At 43.5% G+C, this 27,177-nt stretch overlaps 1 protein-coding gene across 8 annotated transcripts in view; it reads right to left on the bottom strand.

Annotated features, from left to right (window-relative positions):
- HYDIN (HYDIN axonemal central pair apparatus protein) overlaps positions 1-27,177 on the bottom strand; it is a 384,136-nt gene that overhangs the window by 132,277 nt on the left and 224,682 nt on the right. For 7 of the 8 annotated variants that reach the window (XM_077889901.1, XM_077889900.1, XM_077889907.1 and 4 more), the window contains 6 exons: positions 23,911-24,224; positions 5,995-6,129; positions 5,189-5,291; positions 3,068-3,187; positions 2,590-2,799; positions 232-369 (listed from right to left, as the gene is read on the bottom strand). In XM_077889901.1, coding sequence (XP_077746027.1) covers positions 232-369; positions 2,590-2,799; positions 3,068-3,187; positions 5,189-5,291; positions 5,995-6,129; positions 23,911-24,224 — 1,020 coding nt within the window. The remainder of the gene's footprint in view (positions 1-231; positions 370-2,589; positions 2,800-3,067; positions 3,188-5,188; positions 5,292-5,994; positions 6,130-23,910; positions 24,225-27,177) is intronic. The other variant, XM_077889902.1, reaches the window with a different exon arrangement.

Below are 27,177 nucleotides of genomic sequence, written 5' to 3'. Positions count from 1 at the left end.
CAGGCTCCCTGCATGGAGCCTGCTTCTCCCTCTGCTTGTGTCTCTGCCTCTCTCACTCTGTGTCTCTCATGAATAACTAAATAAAATCTTTAAAAAAAAATCACACCCATAATCCTAGCAGTGAATGTTTAGCATAACCCCATGTGCCACGGGGGTGCAGCTTGTGGGTTCGAACTTGGGGGTCGTTCCTATCACTGCCACATGGCCATTGTGGGCAAGAAGGCTACTCACCGAGAGGGGCAGGATTAGGGGCACTCCGGGCAGAAGGTTGTCTGGTGAAGATAGGTGGTCAGTCAGAACCTTGAACTCAAAGCCAACTTTGCCAGTATTCTTCAGTGTGATTTCATTCTCCGTGACGTGATTGAACAGCTTGAGAGGAGAAGAGGAACTGCTGGTGGACACCCTTTGGGATGCTGCTATCATCCCCACCAAGGTGAACGGACAAATAAGTCTCATGGACACGGATTTCAGTTTTCATGATATAGACACTGGGCAATCCACATTTCACTATCGCCATAAGGTGGCCACTGGAGCCGGAGGAGCAGCAGATCCTGCAAACCTGGCTCCAGGTTAGCTCTTCTAACAACTAATTCAGGTGAGTGGGGCCGTATGTGGGGAGGTCTGACCCTGAGCACCTCACCCACTTCACTCACAAAGAACTGATAACAGAAGATCTTAAAAGTAAGCTTTCCTAGACTAATATTTATTTACTCTTTGGATACAATTTATGTTCAGAATTCAATTTTTTTCTATTTATATAGAAAGACATGGAAGTAATAGGCAAGGCATGCCCTTTTTGCGGAGATTTTACTAACATAACTCAGCAGCTAATCAGCAGGTCTGATAACTACAAACTGAGGCTACTTCAGGGGTTCTCAGGATAAGCTAGGGCAAGGATGGGCTGCTTCAAAGAATATACTCTGAGCTGAGCCAGAATCAATTGCCCAGAAGACCCTGGAGATAAGGAATGAAAGAGAATTCTATTTGGTCAACTCAATGGACAAAGTCCCAATAGGTGTTGGGTGAATTTGTTTTTAGGCACAATCTTTAACCTATAAACACACATACACATACGCAATTCAGTAATTATATATGCAATAGCTATATAATGCAGGGGGGTTAATTCCCATTAAATTTGGCATGAAATAGGGTCTCTGAGTACATTACATAAAATCTAATTGGGAAAAGGAGATGTACAGACATAGAATTAACAATTTTTCCAAAACGAAAATTAGAATGTACATTACAGCAAAGAATATACTTACATGCCAAGAGAATGCAAAGTAAGAGAAAGAAAACTCAAGTATGGAGACTGAGCTGAGTCTTACAGTGTGTGTAGACTTGGGGTTGGCAGAGTGGAGAAGAGGGATAATATAAAAGGAAGTATTGAGGCAGAAAGGCCTGGGAAGTAGTAGCATTGGTAGGTAAACCAGCTGGACCACAAATGGATGAATGGGCTGTGATATGAAATGACAAGAAATGAAATCTAGTGTGTAAGGAGCATCAGTTAATAGAGGATACCCTCTGCCAGGTGGAAGAGCTTGGCTCCGACCCAGTGGGTGACAGAGAAAGGGACTCAGGCTTGGAGGCCTTCCCTGGCCCATGCGCAGTACTGACCAGATATTTTACTGAAGTGACCACAACCACCTAGGGAGAGAGGCATTCTCCTATCTAGGAATGTGAACCCATCCCTATTTTATAGGGGTACTGAGGGGTACTGTGGCTTGGAGAGGTAAGGTGATATGCTCAAGGTTACATACTAGGAAGTCGAACTGGGGTGAGTAACATCCCAGTTCTTCTGACTACAACACCGTGCTCTCTTCTCAATACTATGTTGCTTTCCCAAATGCTGCTGGGGCTAATTATTCTGAGACTGATGGGATGAGAATGCAGTTTTGGGAAAGTCCATGGGGCAATGCTGTCTACATGGGTTGGTGGTAGAAACTATGAACGTGGTGTAATTCCTTGCTTCCATGGGGTCCTCAGCGTCACCTGGGAGCTTATAGAAATGCAGATTCTGAGGCTCCATCCTAGACCTATTGGATCTGAATCTGCACTAGAATCAGATTCTCAGGTGACTCATATGCATGTTATGGTTTGAGAAGAAGTGCTGTTATATCTCAAGCATGGCTTGATAAGCTCCTGTGCTGTGAGAACCTCAGTAACCACAGGAACAACAAACCGAGGCAGAGAGATCCTACCTGATGAATTAGCAAGCCTGGATGCCAGTAAGGATGTGGGGAGGTGATGGAGAGAGTGCAGTGGAAAATGCCTTGGAGATTGTAAACTTAAGGGACTGAGAAGGTGGTAGTGCTATTGAAAGAAACAGAGAGGTCGGTATATGGGCTTCTGCATGGACAGGGAAGGCATCTAACATGCTGAATTCCAGGAGAGAGAGAGAGGCAAGTGAAAATGCCTGGCCAGCAGCTGGAGGTGGGATGATCAGGGTTAGGGAGGTGGATCGGGGATCAAGGTTAGGGGTGCTGGTGAGACTGCGATGATCTGGGGTTCCAGGGTGGGTAAGAGCACAGGACTGTGTGCGATGTTTAAGGCGAAGCCATGAGATCTCCTCCCTGTCACTGGCAATACCTGTAATCCATAGTTAATGTCCTTGGTGTCAAAGGAATAGTTGACCAGGGAGGCCTCTCCCCTCAGCAGTATCTCATAGGTGGGCCCTCCTTCCACTTCGCACAGGGCTTTAGCCTGTGCAATGATGTCACAGTGTCCATAGAAGGTGACGGATATCTGGTGGCTACTATGTGGCCGCAGCACTCCATACAGGGGCAGAATATCAAACACCTGTAATATGAAACATCCATAAAAGTTCTGTCGGAGAGCATCAATTGGGGGGATGAGCCTACAAAGAGTGGGTTAAGCTTCAGTTTACAGAGGAATTCCTGACTTTGACTTGATTCCACAGAAGGTACCTAGCCCAGCACCCTGGACATAATTGATGGCAACAGGGGGGAGAGTGGTCTGGCAAGACTTAAACCTCTAACTTGAGACAGGAGCTCTGTTAAGAAGAGTTAGTACCCCCTGACTTTAGGGCCCTTGAGGTGTTACTTACCTCTTCTATCCCGATGGACAGCATTTCTTCCCGTTCAAAGAGCCATGGGGGTTCCTGAAACTCCATCTGGCTCTGGTTTGGGTCTGTTTTTTCTGTTTCAGCAGAGCTAAGTTTTAATCCCTACAAATTAGAGGTGTGAGGAAAAACTAGCAAGCATTCACAACAGGTCATTGATATGCTCCTCCCCACCTAGTGAGAGAAAACTGAAGTATATTGTTTATACCTTAAAAATAGTACAGTTTTTCCCCTATGGAGATAATTGGACAAGTGCCCAAAACATATGTCGAAGGATGTTTACTGCAGCACTATTTATAATAGCAAAACTCTGAAAACAAACTAAATGCATATCAATATGGGATCACTTTATTTTTTTCTAAAGATTTTATTTATTTATTCATGAGAAACACAGAGAGAGAGAGAGGCAGAGACACAGACAGGGAGAAGCAGGCTCTATGCTGGAGGCCCGATGTGGGACTCGATCCCAGGACTCTGGGATCATTAGCCAAAGGCAAATACCCAACTGCTGAGCCACCCAGTAATTCCACTACTGGATACTTACCCAAAGAATATGAAAACAGTAATTCAAAAGGATATATTAACCCCTGTGTTATTGCAGTATTACTTACAAGGGCCAAATTGCAAAAGCAGCCCAAGTAGTCACTGATAGATGAAGAGATAAAGAAGAGGTGGCCATAAAAAAGAATCACAGGGGCACATGGGTGGCTTAGTGGTTAAGTGTCTGACTTTGGATCAGGTTGTGATCCCGGAGTCCTGGGATCGAGTCCCACATCTAGCTCCCCACTGGGAGCCTGCTTCTCCCTCTGCCTACGTCTCTGCCTCTCTCTCTGTGTCTCTCATGAATAAATAAATAAATAAAATCTTAAAAAAAGAAGAATCACATTTTGTCATTTGCAACAATATGGATGGACCTAGAGAGTATAATGCTAAGTGAGATAAGTCAGTCTGAGAAAGACAAATACCATATGATTTCACTCATATGTGGGATTTAAGAAAGCAAGCAAATGAACAAAGAAAAAGAAGAGACAAACCAAGAAACAGATTCTTAACCACAGAGAACAAACAGGTGGTTACTAGAGGGGAGGTGGGTGACAGGCCGGGTGAAGATAGGTGTTGGGGAGTAAGAGTACACTTATCATGAGGAGCACTGTGTAATATACAGACTTGTTGAATCACTATATTGTACACCTGAAACTAATATAACATTGTATGTTAACTATACTAGAATTAAAATACAAGAAAATAAAAAATGTAGAACATGCATGTTTTAATGATCAGAGATTGCTCTAAATCAGTATTAGAGAATTTCCTCATTAAAAAAAACAATGTATAGTATTGCCTTGCGCAGATACAATTTGGTTTATTCCGCCAGTCTCCTATTGGTGGAGTAAAGTTGCTTCCAATTTTCCTTGCTTTACCAACAAAGCTGTAGTATACAAGGAAAATTATACCTCTATGAGAACGTAAAGGTGTATCTCAAGTAAAGTATCCTAGCAGAGGAGCTGTGCATTTTAAATTTTGGTACACTTGCCAAATTGTATGTCAGGGAGGCCATACCAATTCGTAACCCTACCCACAAAGTGTAAAAATGCTTGCTTATCCCCACTCTGCCATTACTGAGACAAACCCTATTTTAAAAGATTGTATATTTTCATGGACCTACAGTAATTTATTTTTCTGATTTTTTGCTATTTCTAAAGTGTTGTGACAAACTTCTTTGTACCTAAATCTTTATATCTCCAATGATTTCCTTAGGCCATTCTTCTAGAAGGAGAGTTTAAGGGTATGAATTTTTAAAATCCCTTGATCTCTCCCTTGTTTTTACTATGGAATTACTGAGGAAAACCTTTCTCCTTTTGTAGATTATCTGGGGGCTGGGAAGAGTGCCACGGATTAGAGGTAACCAGCTTTTTCATTACAGAGAAAATCTAGCTGCTGAGGTATCCGGCTCTCAATGGGGTGCCAGTTCTGTGAGTGTTTGGTTGGGGAGCGACCTGGATAAGGTTCCACAGCCGCATCCCACCCAAACCCCAGGATTACACTTGCCACTGCTCCTGCCTCTGTTTTTGTTTTACAGGAAGGACCCTCGACTTGCCAACCCACTGCATGGAGAGGAAACCGTACATCTGAGATGATCATGGTGGGCACTTCGGGTTTTTTGTTTTCTCTTTCTTCAGAGCCAACATCTTCATCCATGAGGATAGTCCTGGAGAGTTGAACGCAATGTGTTGAATCACTTATTTGGTAACCAACACCACACAGTCTTCAGCTATGTCAGAGCCCTACCTTCCTCTCTCCCTCTACTGCACCCCAAAGGGTAAATGGGGTTTTCACTCAAATGATGCTTTTCTCCAGAGGTCAGCTGGGCAGTGCTGTGTTCCTCCCTGGCCTCAAACACGGAGTCTGGGTCATCAGGCTCGTCAACTGTACACAGATCCAACCCCTCTTTCCTGGCCTACTATGCCCGGGGCCACATTATGAAAAGCTCTAGCAATTCTTCAGACAATTTGCTGTGTCCCTGGTTCTCAACGTTAAGCTTCATTATTTACTGCAGCATTTTATTGTGAGGATATGCTGTTTGGCCAATTGTCATATCCTTTTCTGCTTGTTACCCTTGACCTGACCCTGGCTGCAGACCCTGGACAGATGGAGAGGGCAATGTGATGGGAAGGGCTTAGTCCTCCAGGACTCAGGAGCTGATGACTTCCTGAGGGCAGAAATGATTTTCCACCCTATCCCAGATGCATAGTCCAGGGTGTCATGCACAGAAGGCACTCGCTAAACTCCTGACTACTGAGTGGCTGGATGAATAAATAAGGGATGAGTTTGAGATTGTAAGTCAGTGTAGAGAAAAAAAAAATGCTATTAAAAAAAAAAAAAGTACATTCTGGCTTTGCATTTGCACTTACTTAAAATCATTTAGATCCACCTCGGGGGACTCTGTTGCTGGCACTGCTGGTGAATTGACAGAAACTGAGGTTATGGGGATGGACTCCACCTGGGACAGGGGGGTACTGTAGGCTTTCCGTGGCCATGACCCAGACCTACAAAGGCAGGAGAGACACAGGCACACATCAGCTTTTGCAAATCAGTGTGCAGTGGGCTCTTGATTTCTGAGGCTACACTCCAAATAAATCTCATACCAGACAGGTCTAGAAGGACCTGCCCTGTACCATCCCTTAGACTTACCTTTTCTAAATCTTAGGTTTCACTTTCTCCTAACATGTTTCCTGACCACTCTCTGCCAGTCTGGGTCCAGTGACTCTTTTCTGAGTGCCACAGCCCCTGGACTTCCTCTTCATACTTCTTTTTTCCATCCCTGGTAGACTGTGAGCTCCCTGAGGACCTCTATGTAATATGGCAGCTAGTGCAGTGCCTGGCCTGGGGTCAGCACTCGGGCATTGGTTACGAAGAGGTGAATGACCAAGGACCCTGTACCCACGTAACCAGGACTAGGGCACCAGAAAAAAACCTGCTTTATATCACTGTGGATTAGATATGGCTACAGTTTTATAATAAGTAGAATCATAAATATGTACTCTTTTGTGTCTAATTTCTTTCATTCAGCATAATGTTTTTTAGATTCATCTATGTCATTTCTAGGAGCAGTAAGTACTTTGTTCTTTTCTTTTTTTCTTTTCTTTTCTTTTCTTTTCTTTTTTCTTTTCTTTTCTTTTCTTTTCTTTTCTTTCTTTTTTTAATCACCAAGCAGTATTCCATAGTGTGGATGATGAACGTGTTTATCCATCTTTGTGTTGATGGACAACTTGGCTGTTTCCAGCCTTTAATCCTATGAATACAGTTGCTAAGAAGAAGGGAAGGGGGGCTCTGGTGGCCCACATCCCCATGCATACTTGGTGTTCAGTGTTTGAAATTTTAAATTTTAATCATTCAAGGATGCTGTTCATTAATAGGTGATTTTAAGGGAAAGTTGTATGTCATTGCCATAAATTAAAACCCAGTTTTACCTGCCATATTTAGAAAAATCAATATGACAGAAAGAAAATCAGTGTTCTTTTCTCGCTTGGTGAGGGCTCTGAGCTGAGCCTCGTTTGCTCTTTTTAAGAAGAGACAGAACATGAAAGACTCCTAACACTGGGAAACGAACTAGGGGTGGTGGAAGATGAGGTGGGCGGGGGGGGGTGGGGGTAACTGGGTGGCGGGCATTGAGGTGGGCACTTGACAGGATGAGCACTGGGTGTTATTCTGTATGTTGACAAATTGAACACCAATAAAAAATAAATTTATTTAAAAAAATTAAAATTAAAATTAAAATTTTTTTTAAAAAAAGAAGAGAGATCATCTCAGGGGCACTTGGGTAGCTCAGTCAGTTAAGTGTCCGACTCTTGATTTCAGCTCAGATTGTGATCTCAGGGTCCTGGGATTGAACCCCACGGGCTCTGTGGTCAGTGGGGAATCTGCTTCAGATTCACTCTCTTTGCCCCTCCCCTGTTGCACTCTCTCTCAAATAAATAATAAATCCTTTTTAAAAAAAAAAAAAAAAAAGAAAGAGAGAGAGATCAGTTCAGCTTTCCCTTGAGAAAAAACAATGGGCTAACACCTCACTATGGAACTGTGAGGACTTAGAGGGTGGATCCAAGAACCCTCATTGCCAAGGGTCTTCTAAGTAGAGCATGAGTTCAATATATGTCTGATTAAACAAATAGTTGATGGATGGATGGATGGATGGATGGATGGATGGTTGAATGGGAACAGGTAAACAGCATATAGGATAATTCAGCTATTTGATGTGTTTTGTATCCAGTCTCAGACCATCAATAACTGATATGGTTTGACCAGCCCTGTGGTTCTTATTTTTTGTTTTTTAGGATTTACTATTTATTTTAGAGAAAGAGAGAGGGAGAAAGAGAAAAAAAGAGAGCCTGAGCTAGGGTTTCTCAGGCTCAGAATTTACAGTTTGGGGAAGAGAAAGACAGGTAGCCCAAATGATCGCTTATCAAAAACAACCAAATCTCTAAATCGAAGGAGCCTCAGCCTGAGGAGGCAGCCTGGCTCCTTATCTCCTTATATGGCTGGCAATGTGTTTATTCGAGATTGCTGCCTCCGAAGTGGTGCCTCTTTGAAATGGATGCCTTGGCAATCAAAGCTTAAATCAGACACTTGCATTACAAAAAAAGAACATACCACCACCATCCATGGGTTTACATTCCACTGCACCTCCATCCCATCCCCACCCATTCCATTCTGTAAGACCTTGGAAAAGAGTGCAAAAGCTCTTTTCATCTGCTTCCATGAGCTTCCATTTTGGCTTATTCCAGGCCAGATGTCTTGAGCTGACATTACCTTAGGCTGAAACCAGACCAGAATGGTTCCTTAGGCTGAGGAACCATGTTGGGCTGGGTGCTGGGAAGCTCATTAAAATAAAGTCTCCTGAATCCCATTCTCAGGTAAATTCAGATTTGGCAGGTCTCAGACATGGCCCAGGAATTAGATTTTTAACAGCCTTCCCAGGTGATTCTAATTTACAGCCAGATTTAGGACCCACGGTAGGTAGGAATGGCAACAAGAAGGCTAAGGACTGGAGCTGATAATTAATATGAGGCTATCACTCAGCCTTCCCAGCTAGGGACAGTGCATATAAGCAGAGGACCATTTGGAGCACTCATTAAATCACCCCAGGTCAGCAGAGATGCCTGGGGAGAGTCTGCCGAGCTGCCCCACATAATAGCACTCTCTCATCCAACATTTGCACATCCCTGCGATGTTGTGCTGAATGGAAAAAAAAAGAAAAAGAAAAAGCATATGGGAATATCTGCAAAGGAAAAATTCAAAGCTGTATCATGTCTGCAGACCTGAGGAAAAACAACACTTCCATTGATAATGATACCTGAACAATTGGAAGTGAGAGGTCTCTGGAAACAAAGGAGACTGGGCAGGCAGCCTTACTGCTAACAGACTGAGCCACAGGAGACAGTGAAACCTTTGTCATAATGAAGGCTTTAATTTATCATTAAAATAAAAAACCTGCTCCAAAAAATTGAAATAGAATGTTGGTGGTTTTTGGGATCAGATTTCATTTTACCCTCAGGAACAGATGATTATTTTCCTGTTATGCTGACCCCAACAGGATTACATTCAGTTATTTTTAAAAGAGAGTACATAGCAAACAAGGAAAATCAATATTGCTCCAATTCCAGAGCCACCCATATGAGAGTCACGGGAGGAGCCAGGGAAGAAACCCTCCCTTTAGCCGTGACAGATCATGGGAACACCAGACACACTGTCCATCAACCACACTGGTTTGGGCCCAGCAGATTCCCTCCTCATATTTGATTTTCAACTCTTAGGTAAGTTAGGATCAATATGCTCTTTCGTGCTACTTTAAAAGTCCACCAGTCTTATTTGTTATTTTCTCTTCACTGGTGGTAGGGCTGCATCATAATTAACAGCCCTGAATGTGCCTGCGTTTCAGTTAAGATTTTGTGCTGTGGTTCAGGTGAAATCTGGAGACGGCTGGGTGTGTGCTGGCCATGTGCTGACATCTGAGCGGGCAGCCCAGGTCTCGGGAGGGTGGGGGAGTGGGGAGCAGCCTTGAAGTAGACACAATGACTTCTAATTCAAGGAGTTATTGATTCATTGCACCTGGATTCTATGAAAGGGTGAAAACCACCACTGGCTGGAAAAAAGGTGTGTTTTGTTTGGCTCATATGCTGATTATATATATATATATATATATATATATATATATTCATTTTTATTTAAATTAATGACTATAGCAGTTACGGTTGGCACAGTGTTTAGCTCTCTTTCACCATGCACTGGGTGCTCTGGGTGTTGGCTGCCCCTTTGTCTGGAATTGCTTTCCCTGACTGTGAGCTGCCTGGAAGATTATGCCCTCCTTCCCAGTAGGGTGTGAACTGCAGGCCAGGATGGCTGGATGAGCTTGAGGGTTCTGAGTGGGACAAACTCAGAGACAATTTACATTCCAGAGCTCTGCATGACGTCAGGCAGGTCCCCTAGTTACCCCTTGTCCTATCTCATTTTTTAATTCTCTTACAGTTTCCCCCAAGAGCCTTACTTGATAAATCACCTGCCCAAGAATCGCCATCTCAGCCTCTGTTTCTAAGGAGACCACCGCAGCATTGTAGGATTCCAAAGATAAGAAAGCCAAATCTTGCTTCAAAGGACTCAGAGGCCAGTGAGTCCGAGACATATGAATGGGTACCATTCAGGACACAATTGCTCCAACAGTAAGGTGTGCAGAGTGCACAGGGGGTCAGTTCAAGACCAGGAGGGTCAGACAGCCTGGGTTTGAACTCTGGCTTCCCCATTCACACACTATGTAACTCTGTGATGTGGGTACTGCGTTAGTGATAGACTTCTCCTCATCTGATAGTTTGAGGCTTAATAAGTGGGGAAGCTCTGCAGGGTGCCTGAGTCAGGGTGAAAGTCCAATGCTGTGAGTTGCTCTTGTGCTAGGACTGCTGGGGAACACCTTCATTGTTGGAATTCAGATGAATTCCCTCCCTGCCTCCCTCCCTTCCTCTAGCTCCACTGATCACAAACCTGCTCCAGATTAGATTAGCCCGTTTTCTAAATAGAGATTATAATCCGTTGCTTTAAGTCATGTTAAAAGTAGGCAAATTCCTGAGCTCCTCTAGGCACAAAGTCCCAGCCATGTTTCCTTATTTATTGCCTGGCTTTGTGGTCTTACAGTTGCTGAACCTCCCACATTGGGAAGCAAATGACAGATGGGGCTGGCTCAGTGCCTCCCCTACCAGCTCATTCTAGCTCTGCCACAGGAGAAAGGAAAGCAAACTGCAGACACATACCCATTATGAAAGCAGCCTGCCTTAGCCCTTTGACTTTACTGTGTCCCAGAATGCTTCCAACTGGTCACCTGTGCAAAGGGAGAAGGTGGTGGAACATAATTGAGTAGCTGGAACTCAAGTTACCCAGACCTTAGGGGTTGAACTCATATTTTTTTTAAAGGTTCTCAAAAGGAGTTGCAATTGGAGCTTCTAGAACGGTGGTTCTCCCTGCAGCTGTCCACTGGAATCACCTTTGGAACTCTAAGACCAAATGATGCCCAAGTCCCAACTGTAGAGATTCTGATTTACTTGGAGTCAGGATATTTAAAAGCTTCCAACATGATTCTAATGTGCACTCAAGGCTAAGAGAACCATGGGCTAAGAAGATGGTGGCAAGAAGGTCACACAAATTGCTGGAGAGAGCTAGCTCAGCCCTTCAGACACCATCTGTGAACCAGAAAGCAGTTGTCACCAGACAGCAAGGCTTATGTGCCATCATCTGGGCTTTGCAGCCTCCAGAACTGTGAGAGGTGAATGTGTGTTGCTTATAAGCCACCAGTCTCTGCTATTTTGTTATAGCAGTCCAAACAGATTAAAACAGACCCTAATTATATAACTGCAGTCACTTACTCTCTACCAGGTACTATATTAAGCACTTAATAAGGACTGTCTAATTAAATCTTCACAACAGCTCCATGAGGTAGGTACTAGGATGGTCCTCAGTCTTCAGATGATAACACTGAAGCTCAGAGAGCAAGTAAGTGGCTAAGTTAGCCTAGCTCCAAAGCTCACACTCTTAACTTTGTTGGATGGTCTACCTCATTAATGGTTAAGGGCTTCTCCTTGGTTGCATGGCAGTGACTTGCAGGCTTTTTCATTTTAAAAGTAAGTGGAAACTACAACATAAAGAACATACAGCATATTGTCTAGAACCTTTATTTGGACAATGAAGGTTCTGTCCTAATTGTAATCTAGGTAAGAAAAAGAAAGCCACAGTTGACCTTGCCTTGAAGTGATTTCCTACAAAGAGTTTTGCTGCAAGGTGAGTAGTGGAGGAATGTACCCAGAATCTCCTTGAAGCTCTCCAGAGGGATTTCTGTGAGAAATGGCCACTTCTGTAAAAGCTCCAGAAGGTGTCCCCACTGCTACATACTTTTCGAAAGACAGCCTAACAGGTAGGTAGGCTGTGAAATCTCCCTTGCTATCAGTTTCAAAGCCCTTTAGAAATACTTTCAAAACAGGATGGTTTTTTCAAGTTGATTTCTTTTTATGTCTGGTCTTCAGTAGATGGAGCTAGCTTTGGGGGATTTTAATTAACATGAACACGTAGATAAATCAAATAGACTCTTTTTAAGAATCAGATCACTAAATGAACCAAGCAGACATAACCCTAACTCAGGTTCAAATATGCACTGATGCTTTCCACTGATTTCTTTAGAAGCCAGCTTAACTCACACTGGATATCTACGAGGCCAATACCCTCCACCAGTGTTGGAGGCACTGACTGGAAAGATGCCTTAAAAGAATGAATCTGTAATAAGGTAACTAGAGTTCTTCTGTAACAACATAAAAGCAGGATGAAAAGTTTCATAATACTCAAAAGTGAAATGAAAACACCTCAGTTCATTTCTTTATGGGGTAACAAACATGGTATCTCAGGAAATTGGATGAACCAACTGCAAACAGAAGTAGATGATACCCCTAACGGTGATCACCTTTAAGTTAAATATGAAATGAGCAAAAAAGTCCACCCTCTTCAAAGGTCTCCTTCAAAGGGTTGGCCTTGATTTCTTGTGGGCCCACTACAAAGGCAGGAACTTGTTTCTGGAAGCTAAGACTTGAGAGATGGCTAGAGTCTTCCCATCAGTCCCAGATGCTAATGTGACTCCCTAGTCAGATAAATTAGCTGGCCCATCATAGCCAGAGAGGGAATTCTAGACGGATGGGCCATGGGAGGCCTGATGAGGGAGACCTGGGAAGCTTCTAGAGACATCACCATGCAGTATAGCAGGTCAGCTGAAAGCTGACCTCACACTGTTCTCTTTTATGAGGGGCTTCAAATTTACTAAGAATGTCATATTTATAATGAGGGTGATACAAGATTTACTTTATTATTATAAAATTTGGAAATTTGGTTATAGAGGGAAGGCATAAGGGGAAGACAGTCATCTCCAAGCCAAGAAGATGACCTAGAATAGATCCTTCCCTCACAGCCCACAGAAGGAACCAACTCTGCCACCACTTTGATCTCAGATTTCTAGTTTCCAGAACTGTGAGAAAATACATTTATGTTGTTTAAGCCTTCCAGTCTGAGGTAAACTAGCAAACTAACATAAAACAGCACACTAATATAAATGCTCAATGTTTCTTGGGACTTTATCTGTGGGAATTCCTGTTAGCTCATCTATACCTGAAATTTAAAAATATATATATATTCAAATTGGCATTATAGCCCACCATATCACTGGAAATGGAGCTGTTTTTGCTGTCATTTAGAAACAAATTCCTTTTTTTTTAAGTTTTGAGTAGTTATTTTTACTTTTTATGTATTTTTCTAAGTTGATGTGGACACCTTCTTTCTCAGCCTTCTTTGCCAAGTCCTCTAATTTTGCCTATTCTTCCAATCAAAGTCCCCTTCTTGTGCCTCCTCGAATCACAGAAGGCTAACACGAGAAAGCATATCATCTTGATATCCCCAGCAACTCATCTACAGAGTGAGCATAGGAAGATGGAGGAAGACAAAACTGCACATCTTGCAAACTCCTTGTATGTTGTCACTGGCTTCAGAAGAACTCAGATTTCCATCCTCATTTTTGCCACCCCATTCCTGCCAGAAGTTCTTAAATGAACAGATGGGGTCAAGGAGCATCTGTAAATGCATTGTGAGGAGCTAAGTGTCTATGACAGAGACTTACAAATCCGTTACTTAAAAAGAATCCCGGAAGTCCTGTTTAATGGAAACTATTTCTATTGTTCACCTGCTGTCATGCAGCATCTGGCTACTCACCAGGTTGTCCTGAAGGAGCCCAATTTCTACATTGATTCTTGCTCTATGGTGGGGCAGGGTGTGGGGGTACATATTCATGGAACTTCATTGCCATCCTTTCCAGTCCCAGACCCTCTTTATCCTTCTGCCACCAAATCTGGACTGTTCCTCTCTTCACCCATCAGCATTATCACCTATCTAGTTCCTTGAACCAAAAATCCAGGCATGGACCTTGATATATACACTTTTCTTCTCCCTCATATCCAGCCCCTTAGCAAGTCCTATTTGGTTCTCCTCTAAAATACCTCCACCTGGCTACAGACCATGACAGTTCTCATATTACTGAGGTCCTTAGTACAACAACTTATACGTTGAGCTCATTTTTGGGACCTCACTTGTCAATGTCTCTTTCCCATTCTCTCTCCTAAAGCCAACCCAATAGCTCCTCCAAAATGACTGCTGTCAAGCCCTGCTGTTACTTCCTGCTCAGGTCAACCTGATTCTTAGAGGCCAACGTGGTGTCCTTCAAACATTAAAAAAAAAAAAAAAAAAAAATCAAAACCAAAGGTTTTAAAGGGAGGCTCTGCAGTGGTTCTCTGGTTACACACTGTGAAGTATAAGAATAAGGAGCCAGCTGAGTTTGGGGTCCTGGCTTTTGAAGTACAGGGAGGTGGCTGGGCCCCACACTCTGCCTCTCCACTTCTCAGCACATGCGTTTTCACACACATGTCCTTCCAGAGTCTTTGATGGTGAGTGGGGATGAAAACATGCAAGAATGAATCAGAGAATACTAAAACCACCACTACCGCCACCAATGGTTTATCAATTCATATGGAGAGGGAGGGGTGTCATTTATCTTTGTAATCCCCACAGCACCTAGCACAATGTTTGGATAAAGTATTCACAAAAACTCATTTAAATGAAAGATGGATATTACTAATATATAGAAAAATGCTCTTTGATATGTCAGTAGAAGATAGTGGTTAAGGCAGGGGCTTTGCAGCCAGTGCACACCTAGAGTCTTAGATGCATTGTGTGGGCTCAATTTCAAGTAGAGAATATTAATACCAGGATTGTTGTATGATATGAGCTAAGATACTTAATGGGGTTAGAAGTGTGCCTGGCACAAGATAAGCACACAGTTATAGTTACTTTTATGGTCAAAATTACAGAATCTTTCTCTCATGCTCTTAATATTAAGATTTCAAGGGGGACCCCTGGGTGGCTCAGTGGTTTAGTGCCTGCCTTTGGCCCAGGGCATGGTCCTGGAGTCCTGGGATCAAGTTCCATATCGGGTTCCCTGCATGGAGTCTGCTTTCCCTCTGTCTGTGTCTCTGCCTCTCTCTTTCTCTGTGTCTCTCATGAATAAATAAATAAAATCTTTAAAAAAAATTAAGATTTGGCTGACACAGTTGTCTACAGGAAATAAATGCTATGGGAGAAGAATTTTGCTCTGGAAGGCTGTTCAAGGAGGTTTTTCTCATAGAAGAGATGTAGATTTGAGACCGTATTGGTGGTCTCATTATAGGTCTCAAAGATAGAGCTGTTATTGTTCATATGAAAGATCGATGCTGTAGAAGCTGAAAATGTGAAGGTGCTTACAAAGCTGGTGCTCTGCACTCTACAGTGACAGGCAGAGCTGGGAGTAGGTGCAAAGGCCTCATTGTGAGTTGCTTTTCCCATGTCTGAGGGGCCTGGCAGCTTACCATGTCCCTGGGGCCCTGGTAAGTTCCCTCACATAGCTTTCCAAGAAGCTGCTATTTAATTTCATAATTGGATGCCCATTTCTTTGGCTTGGAGCTCACAAAGGAAACACAATGGGGTCTCATCAGTCATCGGGGTGGGCATCTTTGCTCTTTGCTACCTGGGATCCAGCCTCCCTTTCTCTGCTCAGGTGCCTTATGTTCTGCTCTGGCGATTAGCCTGTCTCTAGACTTGCAGCCTTGCTCAGAGGCATGACTGAGCTCCCTAGCCTTAGTTGAGGATGGACATAAGAACCAACCACAGCCAGTAAGTTGCAACAAAAACATTTGCCAGGGCTCATTTCAGACAAAGAGCCTCTACCTCTTTTCCCTGGACTTGAACCAGGCATGAGAGCTGGAGCTGCTGGAGCTTCTGAGTCATCTTGCAACTATGCATACAGGACCTGCCTGAGAATGGAGCTGACACAGCAGAGGGCAGAGCAAAGAGATGGGGTGGGAGATATGAGGTATCTCATATTGCCTGACCTTGGATCAAGCTGTGCCTGAAGCCTACACCTGGACATTTTCTGTTACATGAGCCAGTGCATTTTTTTTTTAAGTTAGTTTGAGTCTGGCTTGCTATAAATTAGAACCAAAAAGTTCCTTATGGCATTATAAAGTCATCAGTAATCAAAATCCATTTTTTTAGAAGCCAATTTGGACTGGCAGAGAATGAAGAGAGTATGAGACCTTGTTGCTGGCAAAGTTGGGGTATCTGGTAGGTGGAAGAATGGGCATCCTCCACATGTCTCTGTTTGAATTCCCGTAACCCAAGAATGTTTCCTTACATGGCAAAAGGGACTTGGCACATGTGATTAAGTTAAGGTCTTGACATGGGGAAGATGGATCTGGGTGAGGCCAATGATATAATCACAGGTGTCCTTACAAGAGGGAGGCAGAGAGTGATACTACCGCAGAGAATAAAGAAGGGGATGTGGTGATCTTAGCAGAGAGGGAGAGAGATGGGAAGACACTATGCTGTGGGCTTTGAGGAAGGAGGAAGGGGCCAGGAGCCAAGGAATGCCAGGAATGCAGTTTTAGAAACTGGGAAAGGTAAGATAAGGGATTTTCCTAGATTTTCTCTAGAACCTCTGGAAGGAGTAGAGAGAACATGGCTGAGGCCACACTTGGCTTAGGCCTAGTGACACGGATTCAGACTCTTGACCTCTAGAACTGGAAGAGACAACTTTACATTGTTTTAAGCCACTTAGTTTATGGTGATTTGATGAGTAATAAGAAACTACTAGGGGGAAGGAGGATAGCCTCCATTCCCATTGGCTTCATTCTTTGGATGGTGAAATTGTCATCGTGGCTCAGACACATGTAGGGGACAGTTAAGGAAGAAAGGGGCCTGGAGGGGCTTAGAGCTTGATTCTGCATTGTGCCCAAGGCCAGCTGTGGCCACTGCTTCTGTTCCCACTTTGGCTCTATTTGCTCCCTCATCAGAGCCTTATTTCTTCTTGTGCCAGGGCTCCATGCTCGCTTCCATCTCTCTTCCTTTTTTTTTTTTAAAGATTTTATTTACTTATTCATGAGAGACACAGGCAGAGGGAGAAGCAGGCTCCCCGCAGGGACTTGATCTCAGGAGCCCAAGATCATGCCCTGAGCTGAAGGCAGACGTTCAACCTCGCTTCTATCTCTTAAACAAACTTAACTCGGGGAGGTGGAAAAGAAAAAAAAATGTGAGTGCAGAAGCTTAAAGCATTCTGAGGCATGCAGGGCCAGTGGGGGACACAGAGGGATATTTATGGAAGGAATGAAGCTTAGACCAGTGAGAGGCACCTCAGCCCTCAGACATCAGGCTTCAGACTGATTTCAGAAGAAAATGTCTCAAAGTCACACCTGGGATGTTGCTTCTCAAACATAGTCTGATATTAACATTTAATTAATGAACATTAATGAACAGTAGCCTCTTCAGTTTCCTCCATGAAGGAATGTTTGTAGGGGCTGGCATTTACTGAGCATTTATTACATGCCAGGCATAGTTCCAAGAGCTCTGCAGGTAGGGGAGTCCAAGGTCACAGCTAGCAGGCAGCCGAGCAGGAGGATCCTCAGAGTCCAGGCTCTTGGCCAGCACACTGAGCAGCCTGGGACTGTTGGATGCAAGGATACCCCGGACCTGCCCCCATGCCATCAATAAAGCTGTTTTTCTTTCCAAAAAAACCCTAAAGAACCTGGCTGTGAGGAGGTGTGGTGGGGAGGAGAGGGAAGTGCACTGGGCCACCTGGCTTCAGCCTTGGTGAATGCGGCCTGGCACAGGAAACAGATTTTCTACCCTTTGTCAGAAAGAGTCAGCCCACTGTCTTGGTGTCTAAGGATCCTAGAGCTCCAGAACTTTAGGGTGCTGGGGAGTGCTTTACTTAGCAGCATTTGATATCAAGGAATGAAAGAGAGGAAGGGACCCTTTGAGAACCTGGAAACAGCTGCCAGCTTCAGATTTTCTTTCTTCTCAGAGACTCGTGGACTTCATAGACACATCTCCTTCAATCCTCATGACAGCTCCTTTAGGTGTCTACATTATCCACATTTTACAGGGAAGTAAACCTGAGCAAGGGGTCATAGGGCCAGGAAAACAGAGCCCAGATTCTAACCAGCCATGTCCAACTCCACAGTCCAGGACCTCAACTACCTGTTGAGGTAGATCATGTCTTACAAAAGTTCCACTTTTGAGGCAAATTGAGGAGTGATGCAGAGACAGATGGAAGTATCTAGAAATGAAGCTTCTCCAGTCCTTCCACTCTCCTCTTCCAATCACAATGTTGGACAACTGACACTCATCACAGAAAAATCAATGTGAGAACAATACATGTTCCTTTGCTGCAGGACTGGGTGCCCTTAGGCCCCTGTGTTCTATTTATCTATAATCTGATTTGGAAACAAAAACGCTGTGCTGGAGAAAGGGGAGCCCTCTTGCACTGCTGGTGAGAAGGCAAGCTGGTGTAGTCACTCTGGAGAACAGTGTGGGGGTTCCTCAAAAAGTTGAAAATAGAGCTAACCTACTACCCAGCAATTGCACTACTAGGTATTTATATCAGACATACAAAGGTAGTGATCTGAAGGGACACCTGCACCCCAATGTTTATAGCAGCAGCATCAATAGCCAAACTATGGAAAGAGTCCAGATGTCCATCAACAGATGAATGGATAAAGAAGATGTGCATATATACATGTATATGTAACAATGGAATATTACTCAGCCATCAAAAAGAATTAAATCTTGCCATTTGCAACAACATGGATGGAGCTAGAGGGTACTATGCTAAGCAAAATAAATCAATCAGAGAAAGACAAATGCCATATGATCTCACTCATGTGCGGAATGTAAGAAACAAAACTGAGGATCATAGGGGAAGGGAGGGAAAAATAAAACAAGGCAAAATCAGAGAGGGAGACAAACTGTAAGAAACTCTTTTTTTTTTTTATTTATTTATGATAGTCACACACACATACACAGAGAGAGAGAGAGAGAGAGAGAGAGAGAGAGGCAGAGGGAGAAGCAGGCTCCATGCACTGGGAGCCTGACGTGGGATTCGATCCCGGGTCTCCAGGATCGCGCCCTGGGCCAAAGGCAGGCGCCAAACCGCTGCGCCACCCAGGGATCCCTGTAAGAAACTCTTAATCATAGGAAACAAACTGAGAGTTGCTGGAGGGGAGGAGAATGGGGTAACTGGGTGATGGGCATTAAGGCGGGCATGTGATTAATTAGCACTGGGTGTTATAGAAGAATGATGAATCACTGAACTCTACCCTTGAAATTAATAATACACTATATGTTAATCAATTGGATGTAAACAAAAAAAAGATAACAATTTTTTTTAAAAGGCCATGCTGTCTTTGGGGACCAGTTGGCTATGTACTAAGTTCCAGCAGCATCTCAGCTTTGTGGTCCTGAGCCTAGGCAGAGATACCAGCGAGCTAGTGTCCACTTGGCTCTCTCTGGCCTCCTAGAGGTAAAGGCTGCTTCGAGGGTGGGCTGCCCCGTGTGCCTCTTTCATGCAGATGCTGTGAAGCATCATGTTCTTGACGAGTTGAGCAGTCATGCTAAAGAGACAGACCCAAGAAGGGGCACATTCCTGCAGTGCTGGCTCTGTCGGCAGCCACACTCACACCTTATTTCTCATCCTGGCTTCCTCATTACATGTGTATATATGCAGAGCTTGGACCATCAGCTACCAAAGTCAGTCTAAAACCCAGTCATGCACATGAACTCATGTGGATGAGCAGGTGTCTAAGACAATGACCTGCTTTCCTCTTAGGGAGTGCATTCTTGGCATGTGTGTCCATTTTCCTTCCTTCTTTGTTCTCATATGTGACATGAGGGCCAGCTTGGGAAAAAAAAATGCTCAATCAAGAGAGATGCTTTAAATGGCCTGGTCAGAATTGCCTACAAAGTCACACACATGCACACATGCACGTATACACATGTGCACCCATGGCAGATATGTGTGCTGTGATAGGTAGACATGCTGCATCTGTCTTGGCATCCTTATATCTTGCCCTAACAAGAGAAAAAACCTCTTTCATCCTTCTGTTTCTTTTATTAGCTGTAAGTCTTACGAGAATTCTAATTGGAAAAGAAAGGTTAGTGTTGGTATACTTGATAAAAGTGACCTTTAGCCAATGAGTGGTTTATGTTTTTTTCCGACGGTCTGTGGAGAAAGCCCGTCTGAAAGGCAAGTGGCATTTTTTTTTCTACTCAAGGTGACATTTATACCTCGAACTTTTCCATTTGACAGGTGCCAAGAAGCTGACAGAAAAGAATCTTTAATCAGTTATGAAATGATTCTCCCTCACCACAAATACCCGGGAGGGAGCAGTTACAAATTTGAAGATACTCTTTGAGGACCTACTCTTAGCACTGCCTCCTCTGTGTTGGGCTCCGGGGTCCAGAGGTGATAGGACAGAAGTGCTCCCTGGCCTTAAGGGGGTGAAGAGCCAGCTAGAAAGTTGGATACTGAGCCATAATTATGAGCGTGATGTGTCACGAAGGAGATGGGCTACCAGGGCCTATGACAGGGGAGGTTATGTAGGGAATGGTCTCAAGACGGCTTCCCAGGAAAGCGTACTGGGGACAAGGGAGCAGGGGCTGGTGAGTTGAGGTGTGGGAATTGCTTCGGGCAGAGAACACAGGCTTAGACAGGAATGGCCCTGGACAGGAAAGGGGCTACCAGCATGGTGAGGGCAGAGTGAAGTGAGAAGAAACTGGAGAGGAACACAGGGGCAGCCCAGCTAAGCCTTGCTGAACTCAGGAAGCATGTGTACTTCATTCTAAGAAGCATGGGTACTCTTTGAAGGTTAAGAACCAGGAAGTGACATGTTCATCACTTGGCTACCTGGGTGGATGATGGAGCCCAACAGGGGGCATCAGAGTGGTCCAGGCAAGAGAGGATGGCGACTTGAACTAGGATAATCACCACAGACATGGGAACGAGGGGGTTTCAGAAGGCAGATTGGGTGATGGGTCTGATGAGTGAGGTCAGGGAGAGGAAGGAATCTGAAGGACTCTCAGGACAACGTTGTCATTCATGGGGGCAGGGGGCCCTGGAGGAGAGGCAGGGAGGCGGGCAGCGGCAGAGCCTGAGTTTAGTGTGGGGCAGGTTGGACATGAGTCATCTAAGAAACATCTAAGAGAAGCTGTCAAGAAGGAGATGCCCTTGGACTCAACAGAGGGTCTAGGTAGAGACGGTCGGAAGCCTTGGCAGCAGGCGCTAAGTGCCATTGCAAGAAGAGCAGGGGCCTAGGAGGGAGTCCTGGGTCCCATGCACAACGTACCTGTTGCCAGCCCAGGGCTGAGAAGGAGTGAAAGGTTGAGGGGATAAGCAGGAAAGCAGGAGAGAGCAGTGTTATTCAAAGTAAGAGAGGCAGGTGTTTTGGAAGGAGGAGTTGGGTAGCCATGTTGAATGAGGCTGTTATCTTTCTGGAAAAAAAAAAAGCAGACTTTGTCGCCTCTTGATTACAAATCTCTCCAGTCCTTCCAAGAGTCTAAACTCCTTGTCCCAGGCACCAGGCCTCTCACACACTACTGCCAATCCAAATCCCAGACTTCTCCCCCGCCAGTGAAGTCTGTATTGTAGCCGCGCTGACGGGCCCTCTGTGGACACTGGTAGATGCGTGTCACTTGCCCTTCCAGCATTCATTCTCCCGTATGTCAGTTTTTGTCTGGAGATCTGCCCCACCCCCACCCCATTCAGTCCACGGGGTGCTGAGGTCATCACGGCAGCCCTTGGTCTGGGGCACGTAGCCCAGCCAACACTGATCAGTGCTTTGCCCTCCACTTGTAGAAGGGACAGGCAATGTGAGTGAGTTGGTCTGATCAGAGCGTCTCCAGACAGTCCTGGTACAAAGGCTAATAATGTGCCTTTCTGGGAGCTCAGATCTGCAAGGATGTGGCCCCAGGAGCACTGGCAGCCACGTGGGGACCACAGGAGAAAAGTTAACCTGAAACCTTGGCTAACAGTAGAAAGAGCGAGAGCGAGAGAGAGAGAGAGAGCAGGGCTGAGAGATGGGGCCCCTGGCTCGGGTGACTCTGTTTGAGGCTTTGAGTTAAGCTGGGCCGGAAGCCAGAGTGAATCTGGACTTTTGAGTCGTAGGAGTCAGTGAATGTCCTTCCCTTTTCATTTTTGTTTAGGGTCAGGTTTCCTGTCACTTGCGACAGAATGGAATCCATGAATCCTAACTAATATAAACATGCTATTCCTGTTCGGTGGTGTTTCCTCACTGCTCTGCCGGAGACATTGAACTGTGCTTCTCGGGGCAGCCTTCTTGGATTCTTTGGAGCTGTCATCCCTGCTCTGTCCTTCCTCAGAGCCTGGTGTTATCACATGTTCCCTCTGCTTCCCCAGGAGCCTCAGGCCAGAAATCATGTCTTACTTTTGTATCCCTGATGCCTCACACACTGTCTGGTGTATAAGAGTCACTTATCTAATATTTTCTGAATGACTCTCTGAATGAATGAATGACTTAAGTGAACAAATGAATTATAAGCAGAAGTTCGATATCGAGATATAGAAAGATCCTGAAGACAGGGGAAAATGCTTAAATCAATGAAAAATTAAGTGCATCATCTCTAGTAGTGGCCAAGTACATTTTTAAAATGCCATTATTTTAATTATGGAAATGGCCTCTCAAAAATGAAAAATAAACAAAGCATGTCCCTTCCTCCTGCATAGAATAAACTCATGTAGCTATGTTACTTCAACAGAATAACTTCACAGAATCTGATATTCAAAGCTCATTAGGGTAGGTTGGCTGCTTTCATTCCAAACCTAAACAGTCCTTGGCACCTAATGAGCAGGCTCTGTCGTTCAGACCCCAGGCCGGCTACGCTGGGTCATCATTAGATGTCTTGGGAAGACATCCAGAGTGAGCCGTGGTTACCATGGTAACAAGCAAGGGAAGGGAAAAGCTGGCTGTCATATACAAGATGAGGGGTGCATACGGGAGGTACTGATGAGCTGAGGAAACAACGTGAGCCTTCCCTATTCAGAGTGGCTACCGGACATTTGGATGCTGAACACAGAGCTGTCCAAACATCCAAGAAGGAGATAATACATAAGTCAAAGACAAGTACATTTGTCCTGGTCGCCAAAGAGGCTTTGGGCTCAGAAGAAAATGTTCCTAAGACTTGAGTGAAACAGGCTGTTTATATTTTTTTAAGCAGTGTTTTCCAAATCAAGTCTGGCTTTAGCTTTTAATTGAACAGAGAGACACTTCTAAATCCAAATATTGTGAAGACAGCTTTCCTCGTTCAGCACTAGCCACCTCCCACTGCTTTGGGCATATATACATCTGCATGCATCATATGTGTCTAAACATGGGGTAGACCAAAACCCTCTGAAAGCTGCAGAGCATGGAGCTCAGTGCAGCACGTACTCAACATAACTTAATACTCGATTTGTGCTTTGGGTTTGAAATGCTTAAGAAAACTCTATAACGACTTCATTTTTTTAGTGACAAATGTCTAATGATCCAACCACTCGATTCAAAGTTAAAGCAGGCTTATGGATATTATTCTGCTAATTTGGTGGTAATTGGGGCTTTCAAAGATCTTTTATATGCTTTTCCTGCTTGAAAATCTAGGACTGGGTGTTATTCTGTATGTTGGCAAATTGAACACCAATAAAAAATAAATCTATTATTAAAAAAAAAGAAAAAATCTAGGATGAACCATGATTTGAAGCCTTTGCTCTTTCTGTCAATAATTAGTTTTCGGAACTGAAGTGTGAAAGACCCAGTACACAGAATACAGGAAACCCAGTGCACGGCCCAAAGGAGAGGACAATGAACAGCAGGGAAGAGCTCTGGTGGACTGCGGGGCAGGTGTACCTTATCCGATTTTCCTCATTGTCAACCAGGAAAAACCAGCGGAACTTCACCATCAGGGGGCTGCAGTTGGTGATTGTTATGTATCGGATCACCTCAGTATCATTCAGGATACAGCCAAAATCCAGCTCCATGGTCTCAAAGCTGAGGTTAGGGTAGTGCACTTCTCCACGCAGGTTTAGGCTGTCGATTTGAGGGTGTTCCATGTACTTGATCTCTAGAATTTCTTCTGCTACCCAGTTGTTCAAATCACTTCTGTAGGAAGGGTCAAATTTGACCAGCAAGTTTTTTTCTCCATCAACCTCCAGCTTAATAGGCTACAAATAAGATAATGGGGGTTACCAATCTTTGTCCTATGCATTTCCAACCTGCTTTATGAAACAGAACAACCAGGGATTTATGCATATTTATGTACATAAACACATGCAGATACACACCTACAGACAAAGAGATTAGTATGAAATATATATATATCCACACATCTTTGGTCCATAATTATATATTTATACTTATACATAATTAAATAGCCAGTATATATAAATCTATATAGATATCTATACTATCTGGACAGCTATAAGTATTTTATATACATATATGCACATGCACATATATTTTCTTAGTTGAAAATGAAAGCAAGGGAAATCTGGACAGGAATCATTTGAAGGAAGGGATTTTGGTAATAGTTGTGAAGTTATAAGGATTGAGGAGTTGCAAAAGGGAAAGTCTGCAATGAATAACTATTATAAAATATTCTTAACTGAAAATAAATTCGATTGTAAAATGTCCTTCCTAGACAAGTGGGAAAAATCCTTTGCTTAAGAAATTTTTCAAAGGCTTTCTAAAGCCCTGGGGGAGAGGCTCTGGAGCGGGTGACCCAGAAAAGGAGGGATTAGGCAATTTAATTTCTTTTCTCACGCCTGCAATTCTAACTCTTAAGTGCAGTGTTATCTACTTTCTGCTGTTTTCTATTCAACTTAAAATGACACTCGGAAGCTTGACAGAGTTTGTTCAGTAGATTGTGTTTATCCTTTTCTCTCTTCGATTTAAGTCCTCATGGGTTCCTTGATGCCAAGGCCTCTGGAACATCTTACCATACAAAGACTGGCTATGAGTTGGCTTTTTCAGGAATTGCTTTATTCACAGTTAATCCACAGGAAAGGAACCTCCTGGTTTTACAGAAAGTGCCCCAAGGCAGTTGGGAGGTGTGCACGCAGGGATGAGTGTTTTACAGAGCTCTTCCCTCTCCACAGAGTTTTCAGGTTCCGGTATTTAACTGCGTGACTCTGTGACATGATTAGATGGCTTCAGGGGATAAAGCCAATCACCTGACTCAGGCGTCAGAGAGAGGGCAGCTAATCCCATCTGAGAGCAGGGCTGGCCACTGGTACAGGTGGCAGGGTACAATTTAGAACCCATCCTTGCAGAACATACCATGTGCGGCAGAGTTCACTATTGCAATGCCTGGTGTTTAAATATATTTGAAGACTGACTTAAATGTTTCCCCCCTTTTATTGTTTTATAGAAATGATACACATCCACAATAGTTTGCATTATATATAAAACACAAAGAGGAAACTCAACTAAAATGTCACCATATGTTATTTCTCAGAGTTAGCATTTTTTAAACATTAGTGCATACGTAATGGATGGCTAAATACAATTTTTACAAAAATGAAATTAGGCTAATTTATTTTTTTAAATATTTGAGTTTTTCTCAAAAAGAAACACCTTAAAATATTCTTTTTTAAATTAATTAATTAATTAATTAAATTAATTACACACAGAGAGAGGCAGAGACATAGGCAGAGGGAGAAGCAGGCAGGACTTGATCCCAAGACACGGGATCACAACCTGAGCTGAAGGCAGACACTCAACCACTGAGCCACCCAGGTGCCCTTAAAAAAATATTCTTACACAAGAGATATTAATCCTAAAATCATAGACTCTGGAGCCAGACTGCTTGGGTCCAAATCTGACCTCTGCCAGTTACCAGGTCTGTGAATTTGAGCAAAGCTGCTTAGCCTTTCTAGCCTTCAGTTTCTCCATCCATAAAATAGGGGTGATAATAGTCACTTCCTCTTTTTAAGAGGATGAAATAAGTTAATATTTAGGTGATGTGTTCAGAGCAGTGTCTGCCACATGGTGTATAGTATGTAAATGCCAATTACTACTATAATCAATCCCTTTATGATAAAGAAAAACGATGGTCAAGTATTCAGCAGTTTCAAATTTAGACAAGAGTTTATTGATGCCCACCTATAAAAAGGGACAAAATATCAACACATTTCTGTTCTACGTATCTCCCAGTTTTTGTTGGCTATCGTGTTACTTTTTAAAAGTACAGGTTTCAAAATCCTATTCCAAAGTCATCACCACCAAAGTTGTGTAGTCTCAGTTCAATAGCTGAATTGGCTCAGTGCTTCTTACCAATCTTTCCCTTATTGTTTTTTTTTTTCATTCCTGAATGCCTTATTCGGTTCTTCTCCTCAATGGTTGTATTTCATTGGCAAATTGGTTTTTCAACAAAGTTGTAGGCAAGCTGGGTTCACTGATTCCTGGCATTCTGAGAGTGTCTGTCTGTTGTCTTTATACTCAAAGGACAGCAGCTGGGTTGCTCTTTCTCTCAAAACTCTGTAGCCATTGGTCCATTGTCATCCAGCATTAAGTATTATCTTGGAGAAGTTTGGGGTTAGTCTAAGCTCTTCCCTTGATGGGTCCCTTCTTTACTGCTGAGAGGCCATAGAATTCTTTGGTTATCAGTAAGACCAATAATTTCACTAAGATATGTCTCCCTGTTGAACATTCCATAACATTTTGTCCCAGGAGAAAATGCCTTACTTTAAAAGATCTAAACATCTTATCTGAGACAACTAGTACCCCTCTCCTGAAGTAACCAAGGTTACAAGTGTCTTCCTTGTCCTTGTGGAGATATTATAGGGAAATAAAATCACGTTCACATATGTATTTTTAAATATTTTTATATATACGATAGCATACTGTGCACTTTTGTTCTGAAATTCGCTTTTTTCACTGGGAGAGCACTCTTCAGTGCATATGCAGTTGCCTCATAGCTGAAATATATTCCATCATAAAATTCTGCCAACATTGATTTAACCAATTTGATGGATATTGGCTCCCAATCTTTTGTTGTTGTAACCAATGTTGTAATGAATATCATTGTCTATATGTTATCTTATATTGCCAAAGGGTAAATTTCTAGCAGTAGAATAACTAGGTCAAAGATTATGGGCATTTAAAAAATTTTGATGG

Source organism: Canis aureus, chromosome 3, assembly GCF_053574225.1.
Source record: "Canis aureus isolate CA01 chromosome 3, VMU_Caureus_v.1.0, whole genome shotgun sequence".
Classification (NCBI taxonomy): Eukaryota; Metazoa; Chordata; class Mammalia; order Carnivora; family Canidae; genus Canis; species Canis aureus.
Note: the sequence above shows the minus strand (reverse complement) of the source record. Positions and strands in the feature narration are given on the sequence as shown.